General features: G+C 36.7%; 2 protein-coding genes and 1 pseudogene across 2 annotated transcripts; all 3 read left to right on the top strand.

Moving 5' to 3' along the window:
• The first annotated feature begins 269 nt into the window (after positions 1-269).
• LOC113078029 (alpha-actinin-2-like) lies at positions 270-2,008 on the top strand. Its single transcript, XM_026250308.1, has 4 exons — positions 270-444; positions 664-783; positions 895-981; positions 1,875-2,008. The coding sequence occupies exons 1-4, from the start codon at positions 270-272 to the stop codon at positions 2,006-2,008; spliced, it is 516 nt and encodes a 171-aa protein (XP_026106093.1).
• A 304-nt stretch (positions 2,009-2,312) lies between these two features.
• Positions 2,313-11,838, top strand: LOC113078026 (alpha-actinin-3-like; annotated as a pseudogene).
• Positions 11,839-13,630: 1,792 nt separating this feature from the next.
• On the top strand, positions 13,631-20,711 carry LOC113078027 (complement factor B-like). Its single transcript, XM_026250307.1, has 18 exons — positions 13,631-13,760; positions 13,930-14,145; positions 14,238-14,423; positions 14,556-14,729; positions 14,862-14,957; positions 15,094-15,227; positions 15,622-15,772; positions 15,947-16,078; positions 16,272-16,364; positions 16,535-16,669; positions 16,782-16,876; positions 18,553-18,679; positions 18,768-18,906; positions 19,014-19,093; positions 19,238-19,347; positions 19,754-19,883; positions 20,030-20,079; positions 20,219-20,711. Exons 1-18 carry the CDS (start codon positions 13,700-13,702, stop codon positions 20,387-20,389), a joined length of 2,280 nt encoding a protein of 759 aa, XP_026106092.1. The 5' UTR covers positions 13,631-13,699; the 3' UTR covers positions 20,390-20,711.
• The last annotated feature ends 624 nt before the right edge of the window (positions 20,712-21,335 follow it).

The following is a 21,335-nucleotide window of genomic DNA, read 5'->3' as shown; positions in this document are numbered from 1 at the left end:
CCGCTTCCATCCTTACATCAAATACGTAGGCCTTGGCATCTTCAGTCAACTCACTCACTCTCTTTCCCCTTCTCTCTTACGCTGGGGTTCCCAGTGAGGCATGTACAGTCAACGCTGCTTATAGATCCAACTATATGTAGTTCAGGGACAAAAACTTTGATTATATAATAAAATTAGTATCACATCTAAATTTGACAAAGTATTTCATGTAAAAGGATGCCATCCTCTGTGTTTCTATATGACTACATTGTGCCACACCTTTGAATAAAATGAAACCTGATATTAAATGGTGTAGCCAGACTTCATTTCTTCTTTTTCTTCCCTCTCAGACCTTCACTGCCTGGTGCAACTCTCACCTGCGTAAGGCAGGGACACAGATTGAGAACATTGAGGAAGACTTCAGGAATGGACTCAAACTCATGCTGCTGCTGGAGGTTATCTCAGGTAAGCGTCTTACTGGATCTGTTGATGACCTCATGTCAGTGTTCTGTTCATGTGTTATGTTGACTAACATCAGGTTTGTGGAACAGTATATGGACTTCAAGATCAAGATAATGTGGCAGTTATTATTCTACACATCCCACATTAACAGTCCTTCATGAAGCAAAATAAAATTTCTATACATGTCCTTATGATTTTGTGTGTCTGTGTGTGTTATATCAGGTGAGAGACTCCCTAAACCAGACAAAGGCAAAATGCGTTTCCACAAGATCGCCAACGTAAACAAGGCCCTGGATTACATCAGCAGCAAGGGAGTGAAACTGGTCTCCATCGGTGCTGAAGGTAAGGCTTAACAAACCTCTTCTGCTTCAGTTTCTCTAATATCAGCACCTTTAGTCCCTCTATTCGTGTCACTTTCCATAACTGTACTCTTCTGTCCGTTCTGACTTGCAGAGATCGTGGATGGTAATGTGAAAATGACCCTCGGTATGATCTGGACTATCATCCTGCGCTTTGCTATCCAGGACATTTCAGTGGAGGGTGAGAGACTCCGAACATCTGACACATTAGCACCTCTGCAGAGTTGTGTTTGTTTAAAGGTCCGCCAATTTTTGGTTTGTCACACTGTTCTGTGTGAAAGCTGACTTGAACTTTTATTGACACCTAGTGGCCAATTTGAAGCATCAGAAAAGCAAGTGCCACTGAAGAAGCCATTTATATTTAGGTATTAGTATGATAAGTCAATTTATACCTGCTCCCTGCCAACAGAAATGGTGTGCAAGGGCCTATATAACACTATTGTACCATAATAATGATATTAATGGAAAAAAAAGGAATTAGTTAACATGTGAAAAAGAATTGTGATTCGCAAAATTAAGCTTTGCAATGCTTCATGTTTTTTTTTTTTTAGCATTCTGCAGATTTTGTTAATTTTGTTGTTTTGTGTAATTTTTTTTAAGATATTTTCAAGTGATTAATGTATTTTAGTACAGTACACTGACAGGAATTAAATAAAATTAAATGCATGAATTAATCAGTCCTTTTAACTATTGCCGATATGCTGTATTTCATAGCCAAATGTTATTTTGGCTGTCACATAAAAATAATGATATTGGTTAAAATAAAATAAAATAAGATTACTAATGTAATGTAATTCATGGGTGTAATTACGCAAATATCAATATTCATGCAAGTGTGCCCAGTTTACAAATGGCTGGAATTCATTAAACCTTTAAATTAACAAATCTGAGGTTTATGGAGCCATTTCGTGAATCCAAAGTTCCTTTTTACAAGCAAGTTTACTTGTATATTTATGAATGTTTCATGGATGAGGGCAATTGAGGCATATCTTTAAATTGAATGGTAAGGTCAAAGGTTCCACGTCATATTAATGTGTAGTCAGTGAAATTATTTTCTGACCTGTTCCTCAACAGAGACCTCTGCTAAGGAGGGCTTGCTTGCTGTGGTGTCAGAGGAAGACAGCCCTCTACAGGAATGTCAACGTGCAAACTCCACATCAGGTGATTTCTGCTTGACTCCTGTTGAGAGAGCGGCATCTTGGGCTTAATTTCACAATCATTTATTATGTTTAACCATTTACGACTCTTGTCTGAATGCACATGTGTACATTATCTCTCTATAAAACCCATCCTTCGTATTACCCATCATGCTTCACATGCTTCTAAACTCTGCCATAGAGCCTCTGCACAACACTCATCGTTTTGTTAACCATTTCCAAATGTCTTTTCTTGTTCTTTCTCTCTTGTGGTTCTTCCTTTGCTTGTGGTCTGTGTCTTAGTTGGAAGGATGGCTTGGCTCTCTGTGCCCTCATCCACAGACACCAGACCTGACCTCATCGACTACTCCCAAACTGCGCAAGGTGCCACCGCCTTCTTTCTCATAATGCATCCCCGCCTTCTTTTTGTTCATTAGCTATCTGTCCATTCATCTGCTATGTCCCATAAAAACTCACCTTTACCCTTACACTACACCTGTCATCATTGAACTGTTGGTAACTAACTTTGTCTCCTTTGTCTGTGAATGGACTGTTTATTGCTTTTTAAAAATGTAACACCTTTATTTTATTTCTTTAATGGTTAAGTGTGGAAAAAGTCTCATTTGGTACGTTTTATTTACCTGTATGATGTTATTGCCACCTCACTAACAAAAAGCCTGTTGTTATTGGTTATGGTAATACCATTTCTTTTTTAACATATGCTGGCATTACCATAGTTTTAATATCATAGCATTTGTTTAAGAATTTTAGAGTATCATGTAAATACCACGGTACATGAATATAATAATCATGGTAAATATCAAAGTGTTACAATATTACCTTCTGCCACAGTACTTTTTTGTAAAGATTTTTAATTCAATTGATCTAAAATGTTCTCAGACTTGAATTCATTTTTTTGCTTATATACATATTATTAATGTTCTGCAGTGTATAAAATAGCATGTGTAACATTCAATCATGTTGATTATGAAGTGTATAAGTATGAGAGAAAAAGTTTCCATGATGAAATGGTACAGTGGGGAAATTATTTATTTGATCCCCTGCTGATTTTTTAAGTTTGCCCAATTACAAAGAAATTAAGGGTCCTGTAATTTTTATGGTATGTATATTTTAACAGATAGAGACAGAATCGGAAGCAAAAAATCCAGAAAAAAACACGTATAAAGGTTAGAAATTGATTTGCATTTCAGTGAGTCAAATAAGTATTTGATCTACAGTACTACCAACCAGCAAGAATTCTGTCATTAGAATTCAGATTAGTCCTGTCACTTTAAGAAGTTACTCCTAATGTCTGCTCTATGTATAAGACACCTGTCCAGATTGACTCATTGTGTTTGGATGGAGAGAAATGCTGACTATGACCACAAGAACACCATTGCTACAGTCAAGTACGGAGGTGGAAACATTATGCTTTAGGGCTGTTTTTCTGCTAAGGGGTACAGTACGACTTCAACGCATTGATGGGCAAATGGACGGGGCCATATACTGTAAAATCTTGGATGAGGACCTCCTTCCCTCAGCCAGAACACTGAAGATGGGTCAGGGATGAGTCTTCCAGCATGACAATGACCCGAAACACACCGCCAAGGCAACAAAGGAGTGGCTCAAGAAAAAGCAGATTAAGGTCATGGAGTGGCCTAGCCAGTCTCCAGACCTCAATCCTATAGAAAATCTGTGGAGGGAGCGGATGCTTCGAGTTGCCAAACGACAGCCAAGAAACCTTAAGGATTTAGAGAGGATCTGCAAAGAGTAGTGGAGCAAATCCCTCCTGAGATGTGTGCAAACCCGGTGACCAGCTACAAAAATGTTTTGCTTGGGGATTAAATACTTATTTCACTCACTGAAATGCAAATCAATTTAAATTAAATTAAATTTTATTTGTATAGCGCTTTTTACGATACAAATCATTGCAAAGAAACTTTATAGAAAATGTATGTTTCTATAATATTTAGTTTATCAGTGTTTACTCAGTTTATGTACATACGGCAAAAATGTACGGAAAAATGAATTAAAAACTTAATCAAACAGAACAAGCACTATTAACAGCAATTATTATGATGCAATAAACTTATAGAAAAATTTGTAGTTCTTTATGTTGTTTCAGGGTTGGCTTCATCTGAGGTCCTCTGAGGGGTTGGCATCATCTCTTCTCAGGGGTTCTGGATCCAGACTGAAGCTTGTTTAAATCCTAGATTACATCCTGTGGCAAAACAGAGAAACAAATAGATACATAATTATCAAAGCTGCTGTTCCAACCAAGTAAAATTTATTTGTTTAACCCAAGCTAAAGAATAATAATGTGAACTTGATCAGATATAAATGCAGTACAAGATTATGAGATGCATTATTTGAATGCTTGGCCAAAGAGATGTGTCTTTAATCTAGATTTAAACAGAGAGAGTGTGTCTGAACCACAAACGTTATCAGGAAGGCTATTCCAGAGTTTGGGAGCCAAATACGAAAAAGCACTATTCTTACACATGTACAGCTCATACATAGAGAGAATTGAAATTGCATTGCTCTCAGATCTTTGGTGCATACAGATAACACTAAAAGTAGAGCATAAATATACAGATTTACATTTACATTTACATTTAATCATTTAGCAGATGCTTTTATCCAAAGCGACTTACAAATGAGAACAATAGAAGCAGATAGGTAGGTAAGCAGACAGATAGGTAAGTAATGATATTTTGTAACTGACACAGAACTTAATAGGTAGCCAGTGCAGAGACTGTAAAATTGGGGTAATATGACCATATTTTCTTGACCTAGTAAGGACTCTAGCTGCTGCATTTTGGACTATCTGTAGCTTGTTTATTGAAGATGCAGGACAGCCACCTAGAAGTGCATTTCAATAGTCCAGTCTAGAGGTCATGAATGCATAAACTAGCTTTTCTGCATCAGAAACAGTTAACGTTTCGTAGCTTGGCAATGTTTTGAACATGAAAAAAATTATGTTTTTGTAACATGGGAAATATGATTTTCACAAGACAAGTTGCTGTCTAATACAACACCCAGATTTTTGACTGAGGAAGTAACCGAATATCTGTCTAGTTGCAAACTTAAACAAACAGCAGGGGATCAAAAAAATATTTCCCCCACTGTTGACGGGATTTTCTAGCAACTTTCAGTTGTAGACGGTGGAAAAATGTTTCTTAATTTTCTTTGCTAATTTTTCATTGAGTTTCTTCCTGGCCATGTTTGCCCTTGCAGGATGACCCTGCTGGTAACCTAAACACTGCTTTTGAAGTAGCAGAGAAATACCTTGACATCCCTAAAATGCTTGATGCAGATGGTATGATCTGTTGGAGTATCCAATTTGATATAATGTTTCAGATTGTAAAAAAAGAATAGCTTCATTTACTGTCTAATGTTTGTCTCCGTATCAGACATTGTGAACACTCCAAAACCTGATGAGAAGGCCATCATGACCTATGTGTCATGTTTCTACCATGCTTTCGCTGGTGCAGAGCAGGTAAGGGAGTTCTCCGGGAAATGAACATCAGTTTAGAAAGGAGATTTGCTCCTTTAAGAATGTAATTGCCCACCTTGTTTTCCCTTTATAATCAGTCACACTGTCCTCCAGGCTGAGACAGCAGCTAACAGGATCTGCAAAGTGCTGGCCGTGAACCAGGAAAATGAGAAGCTGATGGAAGAATACGAGAAACTGGCCAGCGAGGTGAGAATGCTCAAATTCTCTATGAGTTGAACACAGTTTTGTTAATTTGTGAACGAATGAGTCTTCCGGTTTTCATTGTTTTCACCTTAGCTTCTGGAGTGGATCAAAAGGACCATCCCCTGGTTGGAGAACCGTGTGGCCGAGCAGACAATGCATGCCATGCAGCAGAAGCTAGAGGATTTCAGGGACTACCGTCGTGTGCATAAGCCACCCAAGGTTCAGGAGAAGTGTCAGCTGGAGATCAACTTCAACACCCTACAGACAAAGCTGAGGCTCAGCAACAGGCCTGCCTTCATGCCCTCTGAGGGCAAAATGGTTTCAGTATGTAATGCTCCTTTTCTCTTAACATTTGTATACAGGGTAAAACTACCTTGGCTTTTGAGTATCCCACAGACAAAGTTAAAAGTTAGTCCTCCCCTGCTACAGGACATTGCCAATGCCTGGAAGGGTCTGGAGCAGGTAGAGAAGGGTTACGAGGAGTGGCTGCTCACAGAAATCCGTCGTCTGGAGAGACTGGACCACTTGGCCGAAAAGTTTAAGCAGAAGTCTACCTTGCACGAATCATGGACAACAGGTATTACTCACCACCTCTCTGATCTTACAGTCAGCCATTTTCACTCTACTGTGAGGGTTGACATATTCCTTTGTATCTTATGATGCTCAACACAGGAAAGGAGGAGCTGTTGTCTCAGAAGGACTACGAGTCAGCCTCTCTAATGGTGATCCGTGCTCTGATGAGGAAACATGAGGCCTTTGAGAGTGACCTGGCTGCTCACCAGGACAGGGTGGAGCAGATTGCTGCCATTGCCCAGGAGCTCAAGTAAGACAGATACACGTCAGCTCCCTTGAAATATGAAGAGTATTTTCTTAAAGTGTTTACAGTAGGTAATTATAGTGATTATAAAGATGTGCTGCTCTTTAGTGAATTGGACTATTATGATGCTACTACCATCAATGCCCGGTGCCAGGGTATATGTGACCAGTGGGACAACCTGGGAACCCTGACCCAGAAAAGGAGAGAATCACTGGAGGTACATGTATATGATAAAATCTTAATTGTTATGCTACAGCTGTCCTCCTCAACTGTTTAAGTCAACACTTGAATTGAGAATGCTGTCAAACTAATGTATATTCCACTTCCATAAACATTAAGACTCTTTTGCACATTTAGCCAATGGAGAGTATGGATAAAATATGCAATTTACAGTAGATAAAGGATGTGGGCATGCTGTAATCTTTGTCTTTCTTTGCCATAGCGTGTGGAGAAGCTTTGGGAGACAATTGACCAGTTGTACCTGGAGTTTGCCAAGCGGGCAGCACCCTTCAACAACTGGATGGATGGAGCTATGGAAGATCTGCAGGACATGTTCATTGTGCACAGTATTGAGGAGATTCAGGTGAAAGACAAACACTGAATGCTTGAGGGAGTGCTTATCTTCTTCAAAGACATTGGGTACTGGCTTTAGTATCTTATTAGTCTGTTATGGGAGAAGGACGTTTGTGTTGTTTTTTCTGTAATAGACTCCCTTTTTTGTACCATTTTTCAATTGTTTATTTACTCACCATGTCTTTAACATCATTTTGTTATTTCCTGCTATTGTCAACCTCAGAGTTTGATCACAGCCCATGACCAATTCAAGGCCACCATACCAGAAGCTGATAAGGAACGCATGGCCATCATGGGCATTCATAACGAGATCCTGAAGATAGCTCAGACATACGGGATCAAGGTAGTAGGCGAGAATCCCTACACTGTCCTTTCTCCTCAGGATATAAGCATCAAATGGGAAGCTGTAAGTACTTCACAATCTTAATTTTACCATTTCAGCTTGATCAGCAAGCACAATGGTTCAATGCATTGAGTACTTCGAGCTAGGAGAAGTCCTTTCAGCTTCTTCACTGAGGGTTGTTGCTTCCTTCTTAATAACAGGTGAAGCAACTAGTCCCAATGCGTGACCAGATGTTGCAGGAGGAAGTAGCCAGGCAGCAGTCCAATGAGAGGCTGAGACGCCAGTTCGGTGCTCAGGCTAATATCATTGGACCCTGGATTCAGACCAAAATGGAGGTGTTTCACCACACTCCACTCACAGTAGTGTGCTACACAGTAGCTAAAAAAATAAAACTGAAATGGTCTTCCTCTTGTTCAACAGGAGATCAGCCATGTGTCAATTGATATTGCTGGTTCTCTAGAAGAACAGATGAGCAATCTGAAAACATATGAACAGAACATCATTAATTACAAATCCAATATAGACACACTGGAAGGAGACCACCAGCTCAGCCAGGAGAGTCTTATCTTTGACAACAAGCACACCAACTACACTATGGAGGTACTGACAACCATCTATTTTCATTTCATTTTGAAATGTTTTCTCTTTTTGAAGTTTCAAGTGTTATTAAGGTAAAGTGTCTTATGCAATTAAACTTCCAAGTCCCTTTAATCTCACCATAGAGGCATGATTCCTATTTTCGGATTATTTCTATTTTAGCACGTGCGTGTGGGATGGGAACAGCTCCTCACCACTATCGCCCGCACGATCAATGAGGTTGAGAACCAGATCCTGACCCGTGACGCCAAGGGTATCAGCCAGGAGCAGCTGAATGAGTTCAGAGCCTCCTTCAACCACTTTGACCGGGTTAGCAATCCATGGAGTCTTTGGTTTCTTCCATGACTAAGCAAAGTTATGCAACTTTATCCAAACTGTAGAATAAGCACATTCTTTTTGTATTTGCAGAAGAGGAATGGCATGATGGATCCTGATGACTTCCGTGCTTGCCTGATTTCAATGGGTTATGATCTGGTGAGTGCATTTAATCCTTGTTAGAGTATGACTTTCACTGCTTTTTTTTTCTAACAAAAGGACACAAAATCAGCTTTCTTATATATGAACTCTTCCATCATTTTTAGGGTGAAGTTGAATTTGCACGCATTATGACTCTGGTGGACCCCAACAACACAGGAGTTGTCACCTTCCAGGCCTTTATTGACTTCATGACCAGGGAGACAGCCAAGACAGACACTGCTGAACAGGTCATGGCCTCCTTCAAGATCCTGGCTTCTGATAAGGTAATTACAAACTAATAGAATTCAATTCAATTCAAGTTTATTTGTATAGTGCTTTTTACGATACAAATCATTACAAAGCAACTTTACAGAAAATCAAGTTTCTACAATATTTAGTAGTAGCTTATAAGTAGTGACTTGCAGTTTGTGCATATATGACAGGATTTAAAAAAAAACATAGTCAGCCAGACGATGAACATTATTAAGAGCAATTATTATATGATGCAGTCACACTTGTAGCAATATTTGTTAGTTTTGTTTGTTGATTCAAGGTTAGCATCATCTGGGATCCTCTGAGGGGTCGGCATCATCTATTCTCAGGTGTTCTGGATCCAGACTGGAGCTTGTGTAAATCCTAGTTACCACGGGATGTAAATACCGTGGCAAAACATAGAAACAAATCATTAGCACATCATTAGCATAGCTGCTGTTCCAACAAAGTAAAATCAATTAGCTTAACCCAAGCTAAAGAATGCATTTGAAAAGTGTGCATTTGATCAGATACAACTGCAGCCACAATTTAAGAGATACATTATTCGAATGCTTCGCGAAAGAGATGCATTTTTAATCTAGATTTAAACAGAGAGAGTGTGTGTGAACCACGAACATTATCAGGAAGGCTATTTCAGAGTTTGGGAGCCAAATGTGAAAAAGCTCTACCTCCTTTAGTGGACTTTGCTATCCTAGGAACTACCAAAAGTCCAGCATTTTGTGACCTTAGGGAGCGTGATGGATTGTAACGTGGTAGAAGGCTAGTTAGGTACGCAGGAGCTAGACCATTTAGGGCCTTATAGGTAAGTAATGATAATTTGTAACTAATACAGAACTTAATAGGTAGCCAGTTCAGAGACTGTAAAATTGGTGTAAATATGATCATATTTTCTTGACCTGATAAGGACTCTAACTGCTGCATTTTGGACTACCTGTAGCTTGTTTATTGAAGAAGCAGGACAACCACCTAGAAGTGCATTACAATAGTCCAGTCTAGAGGTCATGAATGCATAAACTAGCTTTTCTGCATCAGAAACAGGTAACATGTTTCATAGCTTGACAATATTTCTAAGGAAGAAGGAAGAATGCAGTTTTTGTAACATGGGAAATATGATTTTCAAATGCCAAGTTGCTGTCTAATATAACACCCAGATTTTTGACTGTAGAGGAAGTAGCAGTGCATCCGTCTAGTTGCAAATTGTAATCTTCAAGATTCTGTGTACTGTTTTTTGGTCCAATAATTAATATCTCTGTCTTATCCGAATTTAAGAAGAGAAAATTATTGGTCATCCAATCTTTGACATTTTTAACAATCTGTTAGCTTAGATAATTTAGAAGTTTCATCTGGTCTCGTTGAGATATATAGCTGAGTATCATCAGCATAACAGTGGAAACTAATCCCGTATTCTCTAATAATATTACCAAGGGGCAATATGTATATTGAAAATAGAAGGGGACCTAGGACGGATCCTTGTGGCACTCCATATTTTACTGGTGATTAATGAGATAACTCCCCATTTAAGTAAACTAAATGGTAGCGATCGGACAAGTAGGATCTAAACCATCTTAGAGCCTGCCCTTGAATACCTGTATAGGTTTGTAATCGATCTATGAGTATGTAATGATCTATGGTGTCGAACGCAGCACTAAGATCAAGTAAAACTAGCAATGAGATGCAGCCTTGATCTGACGCAAGACCCAGGTCATTTGTAATTTTAACAAGTGCAGTTTCTGTGCTATGATGGGGCCTGAAACCTGATTGAATTCTTCATACAGATCTTTTTTTTTTTTTTTTTTACAAGAAGGAGCTCAATTGAGTAGACACAACTTTTTCTTAAATTTTAGACATAAATGGAAGATTTGAAATAGGCCTATAATTTGCCAGTACACTAGGATCTAGTTTTGGTTTCTTAATAAGAGGCTTGATAACCACCAGCTTAAATGGTTTTGGGACATGACCTAAAGATAACGACAAATTAATAATATTGAGAAGCGGTTCTTCGGCTACAGGTAACAATTCTTTCAGTAATTTAGTGGGTACAGGATCTAATAAACGTTGTTGGTTTAGATACAGTGATAAGTTTATTTAGCTATTCCTGTCCTATAGCTGTAAAGCACTGCTGTTTATCTTTGGGTGCAATGGATGAAACTGAAGTGTTAGACGCTGTAGAATCTACATTCACTATTGTATTTCTTATGTTATCTATTTTATCAGTGAAGAAATTCATAAAGTCATTACTATTAAACGTTGATGGAATATTTGAATCAGGTGACTTCTGGTTATTTGTTAATTTAGCCACTGTGCTAAATAAAAACCTTGCATTGTTTTGGTTATTTTCTGTGAGTTTGTGTATATGCTCTGCCCTAGCAGTTTTTAGTGCCTGTCTATAGCTGGACATACTGTTTTTCCATGCAATTCTAAAAACTTCCAAGTTAGTTTTTCTCCATTTGCGTTCAAGACTACGAGTTTCTTTCTTGAGAGAGTGAATATTACTGTTATACCATGGCACAGTACGTTTCTATGTAATAGAACCACTAAAAGAACCTATGTATGTTTTTGGAGAATCTGCTAAACATGCCTCTTGTTGTCTAAGTGCTTATTTTTTCTACTATGTTCTGTAGGCGTACATTACAGTGGAGGAGCTGAGGAGAGAGCTGCCCCCAGAACAAGCTGAATACTGTATTAGCCGCATGACCAAGTACATTGACGGTGATGCTCCCCCAGATGCCCTTGATTATATCTCCTTCTCCAGTGCCCTGTATGGAGAGAGCGACTTGTAGAGCCCTGCCTGACATGTACACCACCCCCTAAACATCCCCTACACCTTTCCTCAAATTTCATGAAACCCTTAAATATCTAACTCCTAGTACAATGTCAGATGTAATGGATGGCTTTGCTGCAGTGATTTAGTACAGTGCGTCACCAGTTTATATCCCGTGACAGCCATCAGTTTATGTCTGATCTTGTTAGTGGTCCATCCCTTATGTTGGGAAAAACTGTCTCACAAGACAGTAGGGATTGAAGAGTACAAAACACAATATAATTCTTCACAGTGACACTGTTTATAGGAGACATCTGCTCTCCCTTCATAGAAAAGGACTACATTTTGAAGGAAGAAAAATAAATGACCCTAAAGAATATCATATTTTGTGTATTTTGTTGTTTAATCAAAGCATATATGTATACATACATACATACATACATATGTGAGAGAGCGTGAGAGAGAGAGAGAGAGAGAGAGTGTGCGTGTATATCTGAACTTAATGGAAACATTATTATTACGTGCTTAGAGTGTATTTCATTTGTCTATAGAGTGTTAAAGATAGTCAATAATTTGCCATTATGCAATTAATCTAACAGTAATGTTTGTTTGGCCATAAAAAAATATGACAATTTATGTTAAACATAGAACATTTCACAAGGCATCAGCAAATATATTCTGCTCCTGACCGATTTCTAGAATTACCCGCAGGTTGAAGGCGAAGCATTTGCACATGAAACGTTTGCTATATTTGACCATTTTATTAAAAACTGAGAACAAGAACAATAAAATATAATAAATACAAAAGCATACAAAATGTAAAATAAAATAAAATAATTGATGCAACTTTAGATAAAATTAAGAAAAATACAGATAAAAAGAACTAAAAATATAAAAGCAAAACAAATATAAAAAATACATATGATGTAATTTGATGTAAAAAAAAAAAAAAAAGAAAAGAAAAAATGAAATGCCAAAAAATCATTAAACATGGTAAAGGTAGAAGACTTTAAAAAAGAAAATACCCCATGGAAATATAAGTGTTCAAATAAAGACACAAACAAAGTTAAAATAAAAGTTTACAGTATCTACATTTCTGGGAAATAAATGACAAATGAAAGTTGGGAGTTTGGGAAAAGAACAAAGATGTATGTTATATCAAAAATAATTTCCATAGTTAGGCATTGCATTTACACTCCGAGGAAACTCACTCACTAAAGACGAGAAGAGAGACTTCTGCCAATACACTGTCAGAATGAAGACAATGAATGAAGACAAAGGTATGAAGATGCTATCTATAAGATGGAAAATTATGTAAATTTCAGTGCTTTGAAAAGCATAATGCAAGACCTAAACATATTGTGCAGACTCGCCTTCAAATAAGCCAGAAAGTTTTGTATTTATAGGAATATCTGGAAAAATGGACAGTGTGACAGCAAACAAGTCAACACTATTAAAAGCACAATGGTGCTCATTTTAATATTGCAGATATTGTCAATATTCACTTACTTTAAAAGGTAGCTTACTGTGAAACATAGATTATGGAGTGAAACATCACAAGACTCAAAACAAAAGTTCTGAAAAGGCAAGCTGTTATTTTTCACACATTTCTAAATGCAGCTAATGATCTGCAACACAGTTATAAATGCCTCAAAAGACCATGTTTCTGTATAGAAACCTAATAATATTTTACCCACTAAACAACATTTTTACACAGAATTGTGTGTGTACTGCTTAAGTCTCACAAATCCTTTTTATCATTTGCATAAAGATTGTCTACTAATGTACCGGAGTTCTTTTGCTCAAAGCAATTTTAAAAAGGAGGATGAACGTCCTGATATAGTAATAAAATAGTTCTCAAATGACCCCAAGAGTTTGAGTTTCTGTCTGGAGCAAAGATCAAACTATTGTGGTCTTTAACCCTTAAAAATATTATCTCTGTATTCTCCTAACAAATCTGGGATTCCTGAATTTACTGTATATTTTGATGTAAAAATGCAAAAAGAATCCATGACAATTCAAGAGGAACATAATTACCTATTTTCTGATTATTAAATATATAATGGTATTTGGCTAATAGTAATTAATTTGTTGTGTGCTGGGAAATTGATTTTCTTTATTTGACTTGAAGTTAAACATTGACCACTGAATGTAAATATAATCCTCCTGCTGACTATAAAAATGCCCCGTCCATTTGCTTCTGTATTTGCTTCTTAATCTCAGCTCAACTTGGAATAAACAGCATGGAGTGTAAGCAGCAGTTGAAATGGTTAATACTTGCAATGATATGTCCTCTTATTGCAGGTAGGTCTTTTTGCTTATTAAGATTAATGTATTCTGAAATACAGAGACAAAAATATTTTGGGTTGTATCAAATGTTTTCTTTTTTAATTGCAAATAAAACTGCAACAACTGACAAAAGTTACTTCTGTCATATTATTCATAGCCTCTTCCAATGATCTTGCTGTTACAGGTGCTTCATCCTCCATCCCCAAACGAGACAGTTCATGTCCCAAAGAGAATCTAAACATTACTGGAGGGAACTTTGTTCTTTCTAAAGGCTATTCAGATGGGAGTCTTCTAAAATACATCTGTCCGGATGGATATTACCCTTCGGTTAGGTCACGTCTGTGTCAAGATGGACGTTGGACCTCAAAGATCAAAAGCAGAAAAACCCCAGAGTGCAAAAGTAAGAAACAAGGCATTATTTGTGACATTATATCATGAATGATTACTGGACTTCTTTTTATTATACTCATCTACTGTATGCATTTATCCTAGAGATCACATGTCCAAATCCCTGGGTTTTTGAGAATGGAGAGGTGACTCCATATAAAGACAAGTACTATGTAAATGACACAACCACCTACTCATGTCATTCCGATTGTACATTCCGTGGCTCAGCGGAACGTGTTTGCAAGCCTAATGGGAAGTGGAGTGGAAGCACACCAATTTGTGAATGTGACTGTAAGTAATAATTATTATTTTGTAAATGTGTGAACACACAGCAGTTTCCATAAAGTCTGATTTACATTAAAATGTTTTAAAACGTCCATGGATTTTCACTTTTTTACTTGTCTGTTTATTACTGTCTCACAGCTGATCACTGTCCTGATCCTGGTGTTCCCCCTGGTAGCAGTCGAACAGGGAACATGTTTAACATAGGCGACAAAGTCACGTACCGCTGTGAGAGTCCATTGACCTTGATTGGCTCTAAAGTGCGAGTGTGTCTGGATGGAGGCCAGTGGTCAGGAACAGAGCCACAATGTTACGGTGAGTCTTTTAATAGCTACATCACATTTTCAAAATTGTGTGTTTTGTAAAAGAGTTGTTGGCCATAAAATATAGCTACCTAGAAGGAGATTTTCTGAATACTTTTGTTGTTGTTGTGTTAATACTGTACAGCTGATTTCACGTACGACACCCCAGAGGAAGCATCAGAAGCTTTCAGCAGTTCTCTTAAGTCAAATCTAGCAGTTTCTCAACAGTATGACAAAGAAGGTACCTTTGTGTGACTTAGAGCATAATCAGACACACACATTTTTAAAATGTTCATTAATAATTGCTGGGCTCAAAAGAAGAGATAAAATCACATTAGCACATTTAATCATGAATGCTGTGTTCCTTCTTTCTTCAGATCAGCAGGGGAAGAAAATAACTATGAATCAGAGTGGAAAACTTGATATTTACATTGCTGTGGATGCATCTGGCAGCATAGATGAGAAGGATTTTGAAAATGCAAAAACCACCATTAAACTTCTTATAGAAAAGGTTTGTTGATTTTCAAAAATTCTCAGAGGTTGCCTTAGTGAAGTTGTAAGACCACTTATATAAGTATTGTTTTTAGGCTTCTGATGTAGGTTATGCATCCATTCCTAAAAGGTTCTGTAATAAAATAAATGCCTATATTTAAATAACTATTGTTATACACTGAGATGTTCTCAAGACTGAACCTGATTTTTAACCTCCTTGTCTTTGTCAGAATTTTCCAATTTGAGCATTAGTGCATTTCAGAATGTTATAGTCTCCCACAATGCACTGCAAACTTGCTGCATCTTTAAATCCTGTTTTACATTATGGAAACATGAACTGCTCTGAAATCCAGTATTTTGATCACATAACAGACAGATTTTTCTTTGAATTCTCAATGCTCTTTCCCCAAAAGATTAGTTATTACCCGGTTTCCCCAAACTATGAGATCCTGATATTTGCTACATATGTAACGCGGATGATCTCTATGAGGGACTTCAAAACTAATGAAGATGCAAGAAACCTAATGAATATTTTTAAAGAGCTTGACGACTTTAATTATGAGCGTAAGTATTCTGTTTGAATGTTTTTTTTTTGTCTTATTGTATAAATAGATATAATTAGATTTTTTTTTTATTTTAGATTATTATTACAGAGAAATGTATTATGCAAAAAATAGTACTTTTAAGTCTAACTTAAGGAAAATACATTTATTTGTTGCTGTCCAATGTGAAAAACAGATGTAGGTGAACACACAGGTACCAATATCGCCAAAGTCTATTCAGCCATTTTAGAGAGCATGAAACTAGAGGAGATGAACAATGCAACGACCTTCAATGAGACCCAACACATCGTCATACTGTTCACTGATGGTATTGACTTTCAGTATTTAAGTACAATTTAATAATTTTTAAATACAATACTTAAACTTAATCAGTTTAAGTTCTTTATCAGAACAAATAAATTAATATAATATTAAAATACACATACAGTTTATTACAAATTAGAATAGAGATCATCCTTGAAGCAAATATTCACTGTAATTAATCTCATCTTACTTCATAGGTCAAGCAAACATCGGCGGGGATCCCAAACGTAAAGTGAAACAGATCAAGCATTTTTTCACCAAAAATGATCCAATGCGAGAGAAGAATCTTGGTATGAAATTGATTAATCATAATTGTATATTAAATAAGAATATTTAGACTATAAGTATTTTTTCATAAATGTGTGATTCATAAACATGCAGCATCATCAGGAACAGCGGAAAATACACCTATTTGCTTAAAAGTCTTTCATATTAACATGGATACATTCTCTCTTTCAAGATCTTTATTTATTTGGACTTGGAGAAGTGTATCAAGAAGACATAAATGGCTTAGTGTCACAAAGGGACCAAGAAAAATATTTCTATAAGCTTAGAGACTTGACAGAGGTGCAGAAGATGTTCGACGACATGATTGGTACAATATCTATACACAGTTCCTGACCTCTAATAATAATACTTCACAGTTTACTCAGTGTTAATTGCTGTTATTCCTATTATTAACCCTTTATACCTGCTTCCTTAAACAGACGAGAGCACCAGTGTAGGATTGTGTGGGATTGTGTGGGAAGGCTTGGAAAATAAACGCCGTGCATTCCCCTGGTTGGCAAAGATTAATATTGTAGTGAGCATTGCATTTTTATCACTTTATTATAGAACTCAATAAAGTTAAAGGAAACATTTTCTCCCACAAGAAGGTCAACGCTCTATCAAAACCAATTCCTATATATTTTACAAGGTGGCTTATTTGTACGAATTCGTACGACCTCACTCCTACGATTTTGTACGATTTGTCTAGACTCAAGTGACGTGGATGTTTAGGGGTGGGGTTGGTGTTCCAAATGTTAACAAACCCTCGAACCTGAACATTTAAGCGAAGTTTTGGTGTTCTTAAGAGAATATCTACATGTACACCATTATTAGGCAACTATTAGTGTGCAGAATTATTATGCAACTAAATGAAAAACAGATTTTCCCATCTCACTTGTTTATTTTCACCTGTTAAATCACAATTTTTCAAAATTTACAAATAAACATTTCTGAAATTTCAAGAAGAAAACCTCAGCGACCAATATAGCCACCCTTCTTTTCGATAACAGTCCGAAGCCTTTCATTCACGGAGTCAGTCAGTTTCTTGATCTGGTCAGAAACAACCACAGCCTCCCAGACACTGTTCAGAGTGGTGTACTGTTTACCTTCACTGTAAATTTCCCGCTTAAGAAGGGCCCAAAAGTTCTCAATAGGGTTTAAGTCAGGTGAAGAAGGGGGCCATGTCATTAGTTTTTCATCTTTAAGGCCTTTACTCGCCAGCCACGCAGTGGAGTACTTTGATTTTTATGCAAGACAATGCTCCATCACATGCGTCAAAATCTTCTCGAAAGATGCAGACTATTTCCTGTACCACTGGAAAAAGTCGACAGCAAGGCGGAGGTGGGGTACTGGTATGGGCAGGTACTGTATTATTAAAGATGAGCTAGTTGTACCTTTTCGGATTGAAAATGGACTCAAAATCAACTCTCAGACCTACTGCCAATTTTTAGAAGACACTTTCTTCAAGCAGTGGTACACGAAAAAGTTTGCAACTTTCAAGAAGACTTTGATTTTTATGCAAGACCACGCTCCGTCACATGCATCAAAGTACTCCACTGCGTGGCTGGCGAGTAAAGGCCTTAAAGATGAAAAACTAATGACATGGCCCCCTTCTTCACCTGACTTAAACCCTATTGAGAACTTTTGGGCCCTTCTTAAGCAGGAAATTTACAGTGAAGGTAAACAGTACACCACTCTGAACAGTGTCTGGGAGGCTGTGGTTGTTTCTGACCAGATCATGAAACTGAATGACTCCGTGAATGGAAGGCTTCGGACTGTTATCGAAAAGAAGGGTGGCTACATTGGTCACTAGGGTTTTCTTTTTTAAATTTCAGAAATATTTATTTGTAAATTTTGATATTGTTTATTATTCTCACTTTAACAGGTGAAAATAAACAAGTGAGATGGGAAATCTGTTTTCCATTTAGTTGCATAATAATCTACATGTAGATATTCTCTTAAGAACGCCAAAACTTCACTTTTACTACTTAGATATTCAGGTTTGAAGGTTTGTTAACATTTTGGATTGACCAAGAGCACTGTAGTTGTACAATAACAAAATGAAACCTCAAAAATACAACTTGCCTAATAATTGTGCACACAGTGTATATATGAATTGCCGTGAGATCAGGCTGGAAATATGCATGTTATGGCTAAAGAGTTGAATCATGCCAACAATATGAACATCAGACTTCTCTGCTCTTCATGTAGCGTCCTCCTCAAGGTTCCAGTTGCATGGGTTCATTAGTTTCCTCAAGTTACATCTTGACAGCAGCTACCTGCTTCAAAGAGGGAGACACACCTGATAGGATAACAGTTAAACTGGAAAAAGACCTGGGTATGTCCTGATATGTCCATATTTTCAGACTGAAGTAAAATGTGTCACAAGGTAAATCTTATTAATGATGTTTAATTTTCTTTTGCAGTTGTCAAAGTGAAAAACTTCAAAATTCATCCTGATTATAGACCAACAGCAAAACAGCATATGGGAATACAAGAATATTACGAATTTGATGTAGCTCTTATACAGCTGGAAAAAGCTGTTGAGATGAGTTTTAATCTACGGTGAGGAGCACAGACCTTCAACATGTGATGTTACTTTAGAAAGAATATGAAAAAGGAAGAAGAAGAAAAAAAACTAATTAAATAATTTCATGTGTATTTCTTTTCAGACCAATCTGCATCCCATGCACAAGAGAAACCAATGGAGCTCTGAAACTTTCAGAAAGTGAAGGGACTTGCAGAAAACATGGTAAAGTCCCTGTCAGACATGATGTAAACATATAAGAACCATATCAGAAATATGAAACATAACTTAATTTAAACATGTGAATGCGTTTAATGAAACTTAACAAACATAAAATGTCAAACTTTTTTCCCCTTGCATTTGTTACAGAGGAAATACTAATGAACAATGAGCTTGTGGAAGCTGCTTTCACGTCTGATATGGATACTGATAATAGTCCAAAATACATAAAGAGCATCACAATCAAGCGTGGAAAATATGTAATGATTTTTCTTATTCTTAATCTTTCCAATCTGTGTAGTTTGAAGAGCTTCATTTAAGTTGATTTATTAATGCAGAGGCTGTCATACTTTTTTCAGGCCTCCTTTATAATGTTAGAAAGTGAAATGTTCTTGAACATTTAGAATTACCTTAACATATTATAAATAATCTAAAAGCAAAAAAAAATAATAATAATTTTACCTTTGACTTCATGGAGCCTTTAAAGTATCATTAATTTCTACACAACCATTTGTTAGTACTTGACTTATTGTTTTGACATTCAACATAAAATACTATAGGTGCAATATTCGTCTGAAAACATTATGTGAATCTCTTATGGATAAAAAAACAAAACATATTTCAGTCATCAACAAGCTAAAAACACTTGGTGTACTTTTTCTTTAGCGGGATGCTTGTGTTGAAGATGCAAAAAAAGCAAAAGGAATTAATGTGGAAAATGCCAGAGAAGTAGTTACAGACAATTTTCTCTGCAGCGGTGGTATTGAACCAAAAACAGATGATGTTGCATGCAAAGGTATGTTTGATTTTTGCCGTCAAGATGGCAGCTTGTATTTGGCTCTAATATACTGTATTCATTTGACAACATTTGAATCATTAGAGATCTAAAATTGATTTATACAATCCTTATATAGTTTCTTGTATTGTGCTATTTTGTAACAGGTGATTTAGGTGGGGCCACTTATGTGAATAAAAAAGGTCGAGTGATTCAGGTGAGATTTCTGTTTCCTTTGAAAACAGTTTTGATGCAGCTGTAAAATCTCATGTACAGTGAGTTACATTTTACAGAGTGAAATTAAAGACTCCTTTGAGAGCTAGGAATGTTTTTTAAGTCTGTAAAATCTTTGATAGGTTGGTGTTGTAAGCTGGGGAGTGAAGGATGTCTGCAAGGAAAAAAGGAGCTTCACTTCGGATGCAGACTCCAGAGATTACCATTCAAATCTGTTCAGTGAGAAGATACGATCATTCCTTAAAGTACACCTAGAAAATGACCGCATAGGACAACCTCTTACATTCTTGTGAATGCTTTAGCAGACTGAACCTGTGTGAGTGCAGTCTGATAAAACACTGATTTATTTTCTGATGAATATATTCAATTTTAAGTAAAATAGCTGGTCTTTGTTAAAAAAATTTAAACATTTATCATCAACAGTCTTTCATGTTTTACTCATTCAATGTCATGTCTTTATGTCTATGTTGGAGCGGGACAGTCTGTACTGTGTATCCAACCACTGGCAGGCAGCAGGCAGGGGAGTTTCATTATTGTTACAATTTCACTACTTGTTTCCATCTGTGTTGAGAATGATAATGGCAAAAAAATAAATAAAGCCTAACAGTCACTACACCTGCTGAAAGGTTTCATCATGATTTTGGTGGTATACTGTTTATAACTCAATGTAACAATTTAAAACAAACTGAATTAAACACTGCAGTTTATTTCTGGAACAGCAACAACATGACTGTATAAAATTATATATAGCATAAAGCATATTAATATTTATTTTATAATATTAAGTCAAATTATGACCGTTCTTTCTTATTAAATGTTGAATTATGTAATACAAGTGTTAGTAACAGTGGAGATCATGCTGCAATGTTGCTTCATAATTTAGTTTGTCCAAACTTAAGTCAAACATAAAGCCCATTTCTATTATTTCATTTTTCTTTATTTTTTCCCCATTCCTTTACCTCATCATTGTCAATGTCTGTCAAACACTGTCTTCATCCTCCTGCAGTGTACTGAATTACATTTCAAATGCTCTTTAAAATTTTATTTTACTATTTCCAATGACTTAATGATTCTTAGAGACATAAAATACTTAATAGAAGCGAAGTACTGCATAGAAATTTGGGGTAAAGATTACTGTAGGGGTGGATTAAGGTGGTCAAGGGGCCCCTAGGCCGCTCTTTGCGCGAGGCCCTCCCTCAATCATTATGCTTACTGGAGAAATTGATTTAGTGCCAGTTA

The sequence above is a fragment of the Carassius auratus genome, unplaced genomic scaffold (assembly GCF_003368295.1).
Source record: "Carassius auratus strain Wakin unplaced genomic scaffold, ASM336829v1 scaf_tig00023950, whole genome shotgun sequence".
Taxonomy (NCBI): Eukaryota; Metazoa; Chordata; class Actinopteri; order Cypriniformes; family Cyprinidae; genus Carassius; species Carassius auratus.
Note: the sequence above shows the minus strand (reverse complement) of the source record. Positions and strands in the feature narration are given on the sequence as shown.